This window comes from Nomascus leucogenys, chromosome 5, assembly GCF_006542625.1.
Source record: "Nomascus leucogenys isolate Asia chromosome 5, Asia_NLE_v1, whole genome shotgun sequence".
NCBI lineage: Eukaryota > Metazoa > Chordata > Mammalia > Primates > Hylobatidae > Nomascus > Nomascus leucogenys.
In genome coordinates this window covers 27,090,631-27,106,116 of record NC_044385.1, presented here as the reverse complement: position 1 = coordinate 27,106,116, position 15,486 = coordinate 27,090,631, and the positions used below count along the sequence as shown (strand labels likewise).

At 39.1% G+C, this 15,486-nt stretch overlaps 2 protein-coding genes across 3 annotated transcripts in view; one reads left to right on the top strand and one right to left on the bottom strand.

The window, feature by feature from the left end:
* IARS2 (isoleucyl-tRNA synthetase 2, mitochondrial) overlaps positions 1-2,209 on the top strand; it is a 54,731-nt gene extending 52,522 nt beyond the window's left edge. The window contains exon 23 of the mRNA XM_003265081.4: positions 1,655-2,209. Coding sequence (XP_003265129.1) covers positions 1,655-1,797 — 143 coding nt within the window. The 3' untranslated portion in view covers positions 1,798-2,209. The remainder of the gene's footprint in view (positions 1-1,654) is intronic.
* Positions 2,210-2,977: 768 nt separating this feature from the next.
* Positions 2,978-15,486, bottom strand: part of RAB3GAP2 (RAB3 GTPase activating non-catalytic protein subunit 2) — a 120,843-nt gene continuing 108,334 nt past the window's right edge. Inside the window, exons 29-35 of one of the 2 annotated variants that reach the window (XM_030812856.1) lie at positions 13,505-13,540; positions 11,922-11,996; positions 11,390-11,608; positions 8,089-8,178; positions 7,291-7,512; positions 5,729-5,887; positions 2,978-5,530 (exon numbers count right to left, since the gene is read on the bottom strand). In XM_030812856.1, the coding sequence (XP_030668716.1) occupies positions 5,375-5,530; positions 5,729-5,887; positions 7,291-7,512; positions 8,089-8,178; positions 11,390-11,608; positions 11,922-11,996; positions 13,505-13,540 (957 nt within the window). In that variant the 3' untranslated portion in view covers positions 2,978-5,374. The remainder of the gene's footprint in view (positions 5,531-5,728; positions 5,888-7,290; positions 7,513-8,088; positions 8,179-11,389; positions 11,609-11,921; positions 11,997-13,504; positions 13,541-15,486) is intronic. The other variant, XM_030812854.1, reaches the window with a different exon arrangement.

Genomic DNA, 15,486 nt, shown 5'->3' with positions numbered 1-15,486 from the left:
AGGGAGAGAGATTTTCTTTCTGTCCTTTGAATAAATAATGGTCACCGTATATGAAGTGTATGTTAGTCTGACTTGCTTCCATTTCCCTTTTGCGTCCCCCTGCTTTGATACTTAGTACCCCAGTACTGGCCCAGTCCTGCCCACTGTTCCCCAGTGTTAATTCTAAAATTTCCTATTATGTATACCCCAGATTAAAATATTTAGCCATTCTTGTGAGGGGTTAAGGAGGAAGTTTTATTGAGCTCATTCTAATGATGGTATCTCATAAGCAAGCATTTTGTCGACATTTGTTTTATAGAAGATTTTAAAAGTCAACCTGGTTCATCTTCATTGGTAGAGGTAGAGTTGCATTAATAAAGAAAAATAGGCCAGGCGCAGTGGCTCACGCCTGTAATCCCAGCACTTTGGGAGGCCGAGGCGGGTGGATCATGAGGTCAGGAGATTGAGACCATCCTGGCTAACACGGTGAAACCCCGTCTCTACTAAAAATACAAAAAATAAGCCAGGCGTGGCCGTGTGCACCTGTAGTCCCAGCTGCTGGGGAGGCTGAGGAGGGGGGATGGTGTGAGCCCGGGAGGCGGAGCTTGCAGTGAGCCAAGATCACACCACTGCACTCCAGCCTGGGCGACAGAGCGAGACTCTGTCTCAAAAAAAAAGAAAGATAAGAAGGTATCTTGGCAAAGATTATGCTGCTTGTGTTTTTCATAGCTTTTGGGTACCAGGAGATGGGAAGCTAACTTATAGGCATCAGTTCAAATTTGGGCTTGGCAGCATAGACCATGTAGTAAAAGTTCTGGCTTAATTTACTTTTATAATTTTTTCTTTCTTTTTTTTTTTTTTTTTTTTTTTTGAGATGGAATTTCGCTCTTGTCACCCAGGCTGGAGTGCAATGGTGCAATCTTGGCTTACTGCAACCTCCGCCTCCCGGATTCAAGCAATTCTCCTGCCTCAGCCTCCCAAGTAACTGGGATTACAGGCGCCTGCCACCACACCCGGCCAATTTTTGTATTTTTAGTAGAGACGGGGCTTCACTATGTTGGCCAGGCTGGTCTCGAACTCCTAACCTCCGGTGATCCACCCGCCTTGGCTTCCCAAAATGCTGGGATTACAGGCGTGAGCCACCGTGCCCGGCCATGTAATGTTCATGTACTCTTTGTACAATGACTAGAAAATAATTTACTTTTATATTTTTATCAATCTGAGGTCTAAGAGTATTAATTGTGGAGATATTTTTGGTTCTTTTTGTCCCACGAGATATATTGAGTGAGGACACTGTAGTTGTCACTATAATTTGGCTTTTAAAAATTCTTAGTCAAGTATGTAGCTGGAGAGGCAGTGTCATTCATCAGAACTATGCCCAGATTTAACAGCTAGAAAGTCTGCTCTGCCTGAGTAGATGTAGAATTCGGTGACTTGGGAGACGTCAGTTAATCTCAGAGTCATGGGATCTCTAATTCCTCAGCTCTCTTCAGTTATTGAGTTGTATGATCCCATTATCTTGGCTATATATGTGATGGGGCAAATGTGGAAGTATCTGACTAGCTTTACCAAGGCAGGACAAAAGACTGAAAAAGAAGCCTCTGCTAAACCAATTAAGAAACAGTGTTGCAAGTTGAATGCCTATCAGAAATACTCCTCATGTATTTTTTTATAGGTGGTGATATTCGTGAAGAGTCTTCCTATAAAGTAATTGTCATGCCGACTACGAAAGAAAAATGCCCTCGTTGTTGGAAGTATACAGCGGAGTCTTCAGATACACTCTGTCCTCGATGTGCAGAAGTTGTTAGGGGAAAATAGTATTAACAGCTCACTCGAACAAGAACCCTCCTGACAGTACTGGCTAGAAGTTTAGATGGATTATTTACAATATTGGAAAGAAAGCCAAGATTTAGGTAATGAGTGGATGAGTAAATGGTGGAGGATGGGAGTCAAAATCAGAATTATAAAAGAAGTATTTCCTGTAACTATAGAAAGAATTATGTATATATACATGCAGAAATAGATATGTGTGTGTGTGTGTGTATCTGTGGATGGATATATGTATATCATCTCTTTCTATATATATCCATAATGGACTTATTGAGAACATAGATATGTATTCAGCTTGTCTTCAAATATGGCCGAGCAGAAAATGTTTTATATTTTATAAATCTTTTGACTCCGTATTTAAATTCTATGATACTGAAAATAAAGGCATTCTGGAAAAATACTGACTGATGTTGGTGCAGAAGCTGTGAGTATCAAGTAAAAGAAGTATAGTTTTGAAAGGGAATGGCGGAGGCCTGTTTCCCTTAAGAGGTGAAGGGCCATTTCATTCTTCCCATTAGTAAACATCAACCTTTTCAGAATAGCTAGTTTTTTGGGTTGGATTAGAAAGAAAATAAATAATCACCAAATTTGTTAATCAATCAAGAGAGGAAGAAATCTCTTAATAGTTAGTTATACTTATGAATGTTTAGGAAACAACATGAAAGCTGAAAATTTATTTCACTAATATACATAAGTTCACAACAATGAACAGACAGAAAATAGCAGTATATACAGAATTTCACTACTTACAGTACATTACAATAGAGAAAGCATTTTATAAACAGTTCAATATTGGATTAAAATCTTTTAAGGATGGCTAATTCTATTCAGCAGGAATCTAACTTCTAGACACCCAGCAAACCCATTCCTATCAGGGCGAGAGAGGGCTTTCACTGTTGCTGTAGTGCACTGTAAAAATATTTGTCCCTTATAAATGAAATGGACCACAGCAATTTCTAAATGAACATTATATTCAGTGTAAGTCTCATATTATTAAATTTCAGATTTTTGACTTTAGATCGCAATTGTTTTTAAAAAGCAATTTAAATGTAACAGTGTTTACTTTGACCATAGATGAAGTTTTATAATAAAAGTAAAACTTTTTTTTCTGTTTGCAAAAGTATGAAGCATTAAGAAGCATGGTGCTATGTATCTCTATCTACATTTACCCTGGCCCCTCTAGTTCTACATCTAAACGGAACCTGTAATGTAGAAGTTATGATTATTTGAACACTTTGTTTTCCTTTAGCATTATACAATATAATTTAATAAGATAAAAATGCATATTTAATGTTAATGAATAAAGTTGTGTGAGGGTGGGCGTATATCTAGGAAAACACTACTGGTTACTGGCTTCTCATCAATAACTACAATAAGTGCTTTTTTACAAAACCACCCATTCTACATTAAAATCTAATTCCTTTATCATCTATGGCTCTTTGTTATTATAGAATGTCTACGTAGGTATTTATTTGCCTTTCTTCCTATCAGATTTATTTATTTTAAAAGCCCTTGATAAGTAGTAAAATATTTAACGCTTTTCTTACAAGTCAGAATTCAATTTTAAAATTTTATGAAAAATTTTAGGATAACAAATCTAACTAGAGACTTAATGATTTGTGTTAGGATTCTGTGAGCCATACTTCAGTTTATTATTGTTCTCAGCAATCCCCAGATTTGATTGTCTGTTCTACCAGATTAAGCTTAACCAGTTTTATTATCTAAAATGCTTAATAAGTGCCCCCTCCCCACCAAGTGATGATGGGATTAAGGATTTATTCTTTAAAAATACCTATAATTCCAAGTTTCTTTGACTAGCCTCCTTAAATTCATACTACTACGTTCAGCGTACTTGGAAAAATCACAGGAAGAACTAATCTCTTAGAACACATATAACAAGTGACTGTTACTACAGAGCCAGATATGTTTACAAGAATTCTAGGATGTGTGTGGCTGGGGCAGTGGAGACCCAAGCAGAGGCTGGGAGGTTGGACTAGCCCTTTCCAGTGCTGCTACTCTATAAAATGTATGTCTCAATCAGACTCACAGGCCCCCATCCCAAATAAGACATCTTAACCATTTATCTTGTAAGATTTTAAGTTTGATAGTTACTAACAGTAATTACTAAATTTTAGCCAGTTAAATTCTTGTTTGGATGTGCTCTTTTAGCTCAAAAAACAGATTTGTTTTTCTTTATATCCCTGAAGGACATACTCCTCAACTTTGCATGATTACTATAGTTGGCTTCTTAAGGGGAAGTGAAGAAACAAACTTCTGTATCACAATGACTTACTATGAATAAATAATTGTGATCCATGACAGATACCCATAATTACACAGTATGGCTACATTCTAAAAATATACCATAATAAATACTTGGTATTTGTAGAGCTCAAAGCACTCTTTTACAGAGTTTTGGTTAGTTTGGTTTTTTTCTTTTTTTTTTTCGAGACAGGGTCTTGCTATATTGCCCAGAATGGCCTCAAATTTCTGGGCTCAAGCGATCCTCCTGCAGCCTCCCGAGTAGCTATAGTTTGGTTTTAATCAGTAAATATTTATTTAGCACTTGGACTGCTCTAGGCACTATAGGGTACAAAATTAGTTGTATTTTATCCTCTCATCCCAGCTGTGAGGTAGGTTTGCTAAAGCTGTAATATCACTAAGCAGTTTTTTCAATACTGTTCCCAAGGACAGGTAACATTAGCAAATCCCAGAAGCATTTCTAAATACTTGTAGGAAAAATAAAGTTGGACTTAAAATTTGTAGTATCTTTGCCTTTTTTTTTTTTTTACATAAGTTTTACAAGATAATACATTTTTACAGTGACCTGATGTGGATACAACTTTGCAACTTGGCAAAAAGCAAATCTTAACTTACATTATAATTAATTTGCTGCATTTTACACACCTCTGATTCTCCATTTTGGCAAGTACAACTGGTTAAGGGTTCTATTTAGTGTCCCCTTCTGACGAATATGACGATCTTGAACCCATTCTTCCTCCTGAAGCACGGTCATCCTCCTCTGATGGCAACAGCAGAACCTCTGGGAAAGAAACCTTTCAGTATCCAGAACTCCCAGGTGGCAGCCCAGTGTGGGATTTGGAGCATGACAACAAAGGCATTTTCTCAACATTTACTAAAGGAGAGTGGGGTGTTTCTATACTGATGGGGACTGTACATGAACACATTTAAATTGAATTACAACAACATTGTAGATAGGAAATATAGAATCTTATAAGAACATAATCTAAATTATAACCAATTTTAAATAGCAAAGTTTAACAATAAAGCTACTTAAGTGTTTGAATTAGAAATAAACAGTAAAACATTTGTATTAATTATAACAGAGTTGACATTTGTTTATATTTTATCTTCAGTATTAACCAAAGGAGTGGAATTTAGCCAGGGTTGCACTTTTTAAAAGTTATATATACTTTTATTTATTTTACAAAAGGAAAAAAAAAGACATACTTTTCCCATAAAATTCCAGGTCTTACTATGTAAAATAACCATGCACTAGTTCATGTTATAATCATAATTTTAGACTATTTCCAGTAGGTAAGTGTCATAAAGAAGGAAGAGATATGGCTTCCACAGCTTCAATGAGGTGTAAGGCTAGACCATACTGCCCATGTTTTTCTGGTAAAAGCTCAATTACTTTATTTACTAGTTTAGCTGTTGTTGCAATTGGCACTTCAGTGTTTTGAAGGTCCTGGGGGTCCTGCAAATGGGACACAAAAATAACCTGTTATAGACAACTAAACAATAATTGTTACTGACTTAAGAGTTATTACATAAAAATGCTTTTCTTTGTAACTAGGTGAATTAAACTTGTCAAATTTTCTTCATACTGTTATTAACTAGGCACTCAAGAAAACATCCAATGACCTTTTGCCTGATCTCGTTCTATTGTACTGACCATTGCTTTCAGCCAAGTACACAGTGTGGGTGGAAGTCTGGCAAGCAGCTCCATTCCTTCTTTTGTCTGGGTGTGGAGAAGCGCATGAGCCAGCCTTTGCCCTGTCAGCACCAGCAGCTGAGAGGCAAGGACCTCTTTGTCATGAACCTGTAGAATGGCCTGAAGATAGGAACATGGAGAAATAATATAGTCAGAGCGAGCAGATTTGTTTATTCTATAGGAAAGGGGTTGCCAGTGAAGAGATTCTAGTTGATTTTTGAACTGTGGCCATTTATCTTTTGATTGTATACAACCAAAGATAAATCCAAATCAAACTTAGCATTTAAACCCAAATTTCTGCTCCTTGGTTAATTTTTTTTCTCTCATCACCTAATCTTTCAATTCAATATGGCTACTCAGTGTGCTGTTTTCAAACTTTTGGCAAATAAAGGGAATTTCATGTCATGTCTATCTGAAACCCTCTAATGCCTTTTTTTTTTTTTTTGAGATGGAGTCTCACTCTGCCACTCAAGCTGGAGTGCAGTGGTGCAACCTCAGCTTACTGCAGCCTCCACCTCCTGGGTTCAAGCGATTCTCCTGCTTCAGCCTCCCAAGTAGCTGGGATTACAGGCACGTGCCACTGCACTCAGCTAATTTTTTGTACTTTTAGTAGAGACAGGGTTTCACCATGTTGCCCAGGCTGGTCTTGAACTCCTGACCTCAAGTGATCCACCCACCTTGGCCTCCCAAAGTGCTAGGATTACCGGCGTGAGCCACCATGCCCAGCCCCTCTAATGGCTTCTGAATACACTCAGAATAACCATGGGCTCCGAGACCTAGGATAGGGCCATGGCCCAGCCCAGCCTCCCTGCCTCATGCCATACTTCTTTATTCCTTGCTTACTATGTTTGGTCAGCCATACTGGCCTTTCTAGTCCTGGACCTAGTCATTCTAGTCCCCACCTCAGGGCCTTTGTAATTCTTGTCTCAAGCACTGTTCCCCCAGTTTCTGAGTAGCTGGCTGCTGCTTCTCCTTGGGGGCTCAGTTCAAATGACCACTCTACTGTAGTGGCTCCTGTTTATTCATATGATCCTGTTCCTTTTTTTTTTAATTTAAAAATAAGTATTTTTTTCCTTTTTAGAGACAGAGTCTCGCTATATTGCCCAGATTGGTCTCGAGCTTCTGGGCTCAAGTGATCTGCCGCCTGAGCCTTCCAAAGTGCTGGATTACAGGTGTGAGCCACGACACCCAGCCCTCTTTATTTTCTTCATAGCACCTACCATTCAATGCAAAATTTAGCATGCTTTTCTGCTCCTACCAGCAGACTATCAAGTCCATGAGGAAGGAACCTTGTCTGTTTTGTTCACTGCTATAGCCCTGTGCGTAGGGCAGGCCTGGCACACTGTAGGAATTATTTGATTATAATTTTATGTTTTAAAAAATATTCTATTGTTCTATTTTTGTATCTAGATGTTCTAACAAAAGGAAGAGCAAAAGGCTTCATTGGAGACTTTACTGATTCTTTATTCCAACTATCAATTTTATAACTTGAGCCCAGTTAACATTCAAAGGGTCATGATTACCTCTTCTCCTAAGTGGTCAACTCCATAGTTGTATAGTTCCCCCACATAATGCCTTCTAACAACATCTTCACTAACTTGAAGGTGATGGGCTAAATCCACAGCTAGAGCTGGCCAATCTTGGTCTTTCCCAAAAGGAGTGGGTGTGGCCTCTTCTGTGGGATCTTTGACCTTTGTGGCTGAATGTTGGGCCTGGACAGCTGCACTGACAACTTTCAATAAGAACTTGAAAATGGAGAAAGAGATAGAGCAATGTATTGTTACTGTTTCATTTTAAAATACCTAAATCAAAGTATTGTTAGCTTTTCTGTCACTTACAGTGGCTTTTCCATTAAATTGTTTAGTTATCAAAAAAAGAACACATCATTTAAAGGTAAACAACTAGCTCTCAAGAATACTTTGAAAGTGGCCATTGTTTTTTTAATACTATTATTATTATTATTTTTTATTATTATACTTTAAGTTCCAGGGTACATGTGCGCAACGTGTAGGTTAGTTACATATGTATACATGTGCCATGTTGGTGTGCTGCACCCATTAAGTCATCATTTACATTAGGTATATCTCCTAATGCTATCCCTCCCCCTTCCCCCCACCCTACAACAGGCCCCGGTGTGTGATGTTCCCCATCCTGTGTCCAAGTGTTCTCATTGTTCAGTTCCCACCTATGAGTGAGAACATGTGCTGTTTGGTTTTCTGTCCTTGAGATAGAAAGTGGTCATTCTTTTCAAAAGCCAGCTAGATTTTTCCCTGTTTTTTTTTTCCAAGAAACAAAAACAAAATCCAATAGCTGTAATTTACCTGTTGTCGTACAGAAATAAAATTTGGATCCATTTCCCCACTAGGTAATAACTGAATTGAAGTTAGGTCTTTGAAAAATGCATTTTTTCCCTAGAGAGAAAGCAAGAAAACTGATAAGTGTGGATTATTAAGGGAGGAGAGGGAGAAATATTTGTTTAAAACTTAATAATAACTCATGGTTGATTTTTATTCTCCTTAAACAGATTTTAGAATTCTTCCTTTAATTTTTATAACAATTATCTAGCATGTAGTAGACAGCCTTTAAGATGAACCCCAGTGATCCCCTCCTCCTGGTATTCGTGTTTCCTATAGTCTCCTCTCCTTGCATGGAGGCTGGTGACTTGCTTCTAGCAACAGAAGCAGGTAGAGGTGATAGCATGTTACTTCCAAGACCACGTTCCAAAAGACTGCTTCTGCCTCGAGGCACTCATATTCACTCTCACTTGTTCTGCAGGAAGCCAGGTTCCGTGTTGTGAGCTGCTGTATGGAGAGGCACATGTGGCATAACGGAATCTTGCCAACAATTGTGCTTGGAAGTGAATCACCCTTTCCCCATCCCCGTTGAGCTTTCAGATGCAGCACCTTAACTACAGCCTCATGAGAGACTAAGCCAGAGGCACCTAGATAAGGAGAACACAGATTACTGAACCACAACAACTGTGAGATAATAAATATTTGTTATTTTCAGCCAAGTTTTGGGATGATTTGCTCTGCAGTAATAGCTAAGTAATACATATATGTACCCTGAATCCTTTTTTTTTTTTTTTTTTTTGAGACAGTCTCACTCTGTTGCCTAGGCTGGAGTACAGTGGCATGATCTCAGCTCACTGCAGCCTCCACCTTCCTGGTTCAAGTGATTCTCCCACCTCAGCCTCCCAAGTAGCTGGGACTACAGGCGTGTACTACCACACCCAGGCTAATTTTTTTGTATTTTTCGTAGAGACGGGGTTTTCACCATGTTGGCCAGGCGGGTCTCGAACTCCTGACCTCAGGTGATCCACCCGACTCGGCCTCCCAAAGTGCTGGAATTACAGGCATGAGCCACGGTGCCCAGCCTCTGAATCCTTTTAAAAACACTTGTTGAATTGTTTAAAAACAGCTTATTTAAAAGAACAGATGTGTGTCTAAAGAGTAAAAACAGAATATCAGGAAACAGGATTTTACAAGTTCCTTAGAAGGAAATGTAATACAGAGCAAAGAGCATTGGCCTTTAAGCTGAAAGACCTGGGTCTAGTCCGAGGCTCACCACTTCCAACCAGGTTGCCTTGGGTAAATGACCCACAATCTTGGGTTACTGTTTCTTCTTCTGCAAGCAGGTCATCCTAGGTATCTTCCAATGTGCCTTCCATACCTAATCATCTGTGATTCTAGGTCATCTATTGTGACTGCCAAGTAGATAAAAGCTACTCATCCTTTAGTGATAAGAAAAACCGGACTTACAGGGCAACCCATGACATTTTGGACATCACTGATAGAAGTTTTTAAAGATGTAGCATACACTCACAATCTGTTACTCGACAGTTCCCACCTGGCGGTCCCAGCTATAGCATCTATAATAGTACCACTTATTATTCACTATATTCCAGACACTGCTAAGTACTTCATATTGAATACAAGGAACCCTCACAACAACCATGAGGTTGGCGCTAGAGTCACTGCTACTTTCTGAATGAGAAAACTGAGAGTAAGAAAATCTAAATAATTCTAGTTAGCAAATGGTAGCACCGGGATTGTTTCACTAGGCACTCAACCATACTAGCTGTCTGCAGATGAGTGTCACCCAGGTAATCTTGGCATGACATGAGTTGAAACTAAACATTACTGTGCTCGTCCAATTCTGGATGTGTTCTGGTTTCACAAAGGCCTTTTCTGATGGGAATACTGAGCTGGGCACTTTATTTTGGTATTTCTTTCTCTTTTTTTAACCTTTAAGTACTCTTATCCTTTATAATCTCAAAGATATACTAACTCATTCAAAATCTATACTTTTTTTTTTTTGAGACAGAGTCTCACTCTGTGGCCCAGGCTGAAGTGCAGCGGTGTGATCTTGGCTCACTGCAACCTCTGCCTCCCAGGTTCAAGCGATTATCCTGCCTCAGCCTCCCAAGTAGCTGGGATTACAGGCACGCACCACCATGCCTGGCTGGTTTTTGTATTTTTACTAGTGACATGATTTCACCATGTTGGCCAGGCTGGTCTCGAACTCCTGACCTCAAGTGATCTGCCCACCTTGGCTTCCCAAAGTGCTGGGATTACAGGTGTGAAGTCACTGTGCCTGTCTGGGAGTCTCTCATTTAAGGGCGAAATAATAAACCCACTTTCCCACAAGCCTAAGCTGTGTTCTCTAACCCAGCTTCTATCAGTAGAAAGCTAAGTAATAAAGTTGACATTTTTATCTCCAAGAGTTTGTGTCCTGTCTCTCAAACTTTGACACCTGCATGGGGAAGGAAAGGATTTTACTATCCACTGCAGCTAAACTGTGAAGGTTACAATAGAATATGTAAAAACATACTCTACTCACAAGTTTGGACTTGATCCTGCAGAGGAGCCAAAAAAATCTTAGGTATAGAACTAATACAATTAAACCTGTCTCTTAGGAAGACAGCTCTTGCAGCATGGGACTGGAGAGAGAGAAACTGGAGGCAGGGTGATTAAGGAAGGGCTGTTGTAATAGCCAAGAGAAAGATGATCGTGCCTGCATTAGGGGTATAGTCATGGAGAGAAATGGACAGGTATGATCCATGGCAGAATTTATAGGAATGAATTCACAATGAAGAAAATTGGCTGGAAGTAAGGAATTGGTGAGATAACGTCAAAGTTTCTAGTTTTTGCCAGGGCAAAAATGATGACATATTTAATAAAATAACCAAGTCAGGGAATTCAGAAGGAACAGCAAATTTAGGTTAGGGGCAGGACGGGGGTATTGGTTTGCAGATATATTTTAGATATGAGGTGTCTGAAGTCCTATAAGACACTCAAAGAGAGAAGTTCAATAGAAATGCATGCCTCAAACTCTAGGGATTGGTCAGGCCTAGAGATATACAAGAGGGAGAAAATGAGTCTGTCCAGGAATAATATGGAGAATGAGAAGAGCAGACAGCTGAGAGGGCAAAACTCCAAGGGGAGCAGTATGGAAGGTAAATAAAAAGAACGGAATCAAGCAGGGAATGAGGAAGTTGGAACCTCACACCAAATTATACAAGTCACAAAACTACTGGACAGCTTCTATTAAATATGAAAATCCATGTGTCTGCTAAGCCTGCAACTCCAAAATAGCTCTGAAATCCTGTGAGGTACTTACCTTACTGTCAAAAAGTGAAAGTGGCTTCACGGTCTTCAGAGAAAACCTCATGACTGCATACAAGATGGAGCACAGGATGGAGTGGTGCTCCACCAGTGGGTAGTGGATGTGCTTCTGCTCAAGGGCCAGTTCCACTATGGAGATTGGTCCTTCCACGGAGAGCCACGCATCCTCAGTATCCAGCACAGGCACCTGTATTTCATCCCTGCTAACATCTGCCTAAGGGTTTTGAGAATAGAGGACTATGTTCAGTAATGGAAAAATAATAGCTTACAAATATCCTAATGAGTTTATTAGCAGCAAAGTGCAAATTCATATTGTACACTGTCCCAAATTGTAATAAAAAAACACAAAGTCTAATTTCAATAAGAATTTAATAAGAAAACATCACTACCTGTTAGGCTTAAGTCAAAATTTAGAAATGAATGAATGAAAAACAACCTCATTAAAATAGTCATTTATTAAATGCAACGGTTTGCAGAATATTTAATATCTTAGGAGGAGTTCAGAATGAAAAATACACCTTTTTTACCTCCATTAAGATCTGAAGAAGATCCAAACAGGAGCCGAGGAAAGATGTCATTGCTGTGTCACTCATTCCCACATCCTGTTTTTAAAAAGGAACGTAATTAGGCCCTGCAGGAAAACTGCTACAGTTACTATCAGCAAAACAAGAACCAGGATGCAATACACTTGTTCAGCTGACTTTCCACACTGAATAGACAGGCAAGGATTTGAAAGTCAAGGCATTAGCATATTTAAGTTCCTTCTTTTAGATTATTTACTGTCAACCAATTTTAAAGTCAAGCTTTACAAAGTGGTAAAATATTGACTTTGAAAAAGTAGCGTTCTTTGTGTATTGTAAAGACACAGCCTCATCAGTTACTATAAATGGTGGCACTACTGAGCTCACTGTTCAGCTTGCTAAGGCATCTGGTAGCCAAATAGTCGTGGTAGATGGAAGATACACACATGAGAATCTCACCTGAAAAGTTCCAAGAAAACAGCCTGGTCTGCTTTCTGAGCAAAACTAGAATCCTCAAGCTTGAGAACTAAATACCAGATTCATGCTGTGAGCAACAGATGATTCTCAATGATTCCTTTAAAGGGCTTGTCCAAGGGACCACTGCATTTGTGTATAATCTTTCTTTTTTTTTTATTGAGATGGAGTTTCACTCTTGTTGCCCAGGCTGGAGTACAGTGGTGTGATCTCGGCTCACTGTAACCTCCACCTCCCGGGTTCAAGCGATTATCCTGCCTCAGCCTCCTGAGTAGCTGGGATTACAGGCGCCCACCACCATGCCCGGCTAGTTTTTCTATTTTTAGTAGAGACGGGGTTTCACCTTGTTGGTCAGGCTGGTCTCAAACTCCTGACCTCAGGTGATCCACCGGCCTTGCCTTTCCAAAGTGCTAGGATTACAGGCGTGAGCCATCACGCCCGGCCATATAATCTTTTTAAAACCAACAATCTATAATTTCCTCACATCCCCAAAGCAAATAATTCAGTGTTTATGGGTACATGCACGCACGCACACACACACGCACACACACACACACACACACACACACAACTCTAGTCATACAACCATTCTCAAGAACACACCAGAAAAAGTCTTCAACAATGGAAGCTAGTACTATTAATTTCTCGGGTCAAATCCAAGTCCCATATCCATAAATTAGAATATTAGTTAAGACTAATATTGTATTTGTATACCTATGTTATTATATATATTATATATATAGGTAGATCAAATTAACTACTTCATTTGAACCTGCTTCAATTTGATGTTGGATGCTTCTATTATAAATGTCTAATCGGAATTAGAGCAAAAATATGCAGCAATGGTAGCATGTTATCCTGTTCACAGTCCAAAGCTGAACACATCTCATAAAAACCTAGTTTAACATGCTATCTAACAATCTGGAAAAGTAAATTAAAATTGGCCATAGTTCATGACCAGTTTCCTTAATGCAGTATTCTCTTTTCATTTTTCTTATCTCCTCCTGATACGTCATCACAATGGTAAATGGCAAAGTTCACCCCTACAGTTAATAAAGTACTACATGAAGTGTGGAATTAACAACTATAATTCTAGCTATGGGAGATTCACTTACCCTTCGACATAACCTATCCTTTGGTGATTTTCCAACCTAAAATAAAAAGACAAAATGTTGTAACATTTAATAATTTAAATAAAAAGACATTACTATGGCACAAATAATAAAAAGTAACCAAATTTAAAAACTATAAATGCAGCTATAAATAAATGTGGCAGCCTCATTAATTAGCTGTTGGCTCTACCAATAGTAGATGCAATTAAATTTGTGGTGAAACTTAATCTCACACTGGGCTCAAGAATAACCCTTTTCAAATATAAATTACATATTTCTGAACTATTAAGTAAAAACTCTAAAAATCTGGCCCTCACTTTGCAGTCAAATAACTGTGTTGCCTAAAAACCCAGAGCCTGGGCCTGGTGTGGTAGCTCATGCCTGTAATCCTAGCACTTGGGAGGCCAAGGTGGGCCGATCACTTGAGGTCAGGAGTTCGAGACCAGCCTGGCCAACACGGTGAAGCCTCGTCTCTACTAAAAATACAAAATTAGCTGGGCGTGGTGGCGTGCACCTGTAGTCCTAGCTACTCGGGAGGCTGAGGCAGGGGTATCACTTGAACCCAGGAGATAGAGGTTGCAGTGAGCCAAGATCGTGCCACTGCACTCCAGCCTGGGCAACAGAGTGAGACTCCATCCCACTCCCACCAAAGAAAAACTTAAAAAAAAAAAAACATCCAGAGCCTAATTCAGGGCCACTAATCAAGAACAACTAAGAATTCAGCTTGTTGATAAAGACACAATTGTATGAAATACAAAGAAAGGAAAAACACTCTAAAGCAGATGGGAGTTATATTCCTAGCTCAGAAAAATTTCCTTATGCAATAAGTACTTATTAAGATTCTACTGTATATGTCTACAGTGTAATAAGTAGGAGGTAAAAGTTCTGCCCTCAGAAATACTACTTGATAAGAGAGGAAACTCACAGGAGACAGTGGAGAAAAATGTCACCTCACTACCACTTGCTGGGATTACTGCAACAGCCTCGGAACAACCAAGATCAGCTGACCCCAGTCCCAAGATATTTTGTCCGTTGCCAGAATCATCTTTTTAAACACAAATTTGAATATATAATTCCTCTGCTTAAAATTGCCCCAGTGTCTTCAATATAAAATAATAGCTACAATTTACTGAGCCCTTACCACATGTGCCAGACCCTGTGCTAAGCTTACACATACTACTAGAAAAATCCAAATCCACACTCTGCACAGGAAATTCTTCATCTTAGCTTTTCTTTTCTTCTAATATAGCCTATGTTCCAGCCATACTAAGCTACTTACAGTTCTCTGAATCCAACAAGTTGCCTCATATCTCCAGGACTGCTGGGATACACTTTCTTCTCACCTACTTTTTTACTGGTTCATATATAGGCATCCACCAAAATTTAAGTCAGAAGCCTTCCCCTTGTTTTGTTATTTATTTCCTCCTCTTCTGAGCTCCAAACACTCCCTATTATCTGTTTACCTGGTGTTCAAATTGTGAGCTCTTTGAGGGCCAGGACCGTAACTTCCATTGGTTCAACCACAGAACCTAGTGTAGTCTTGGCACATGAGAGATAACACATTATAATAAAGACTTATCCAATCACAAATTTCCTACTTCCTGGTTTAGGACTATTTTCGCCCCAATCAAAGTAGTGAAGATCAAATATGATTGTGGATGTGAGAATGCTGTGAAACTACAAATTGCAACACACACATAAATTACATTTTATTGTTATTCTATCGAAAGGCGAGGGGATAAGAGGTGAAGTTGAATAGGAGAACATGATAAAGGCCAAAAGATGCAAGTTCCAAGAAAGAAGCTAAGCAGTCAAGGAAGATGAGCACAGAGGAAAGAAGGGTTAGATTTAACTAGAAAAATGTTATCAATAACATCAAAGAGAGCAATTTCAAGGGGAGCAGTGGCCTAAAGTTGGGTCTTGGCTGTGGTGCTATTCATGATGCAGGAATGACTATGACTATACATTTAAAAGAATATGTTATC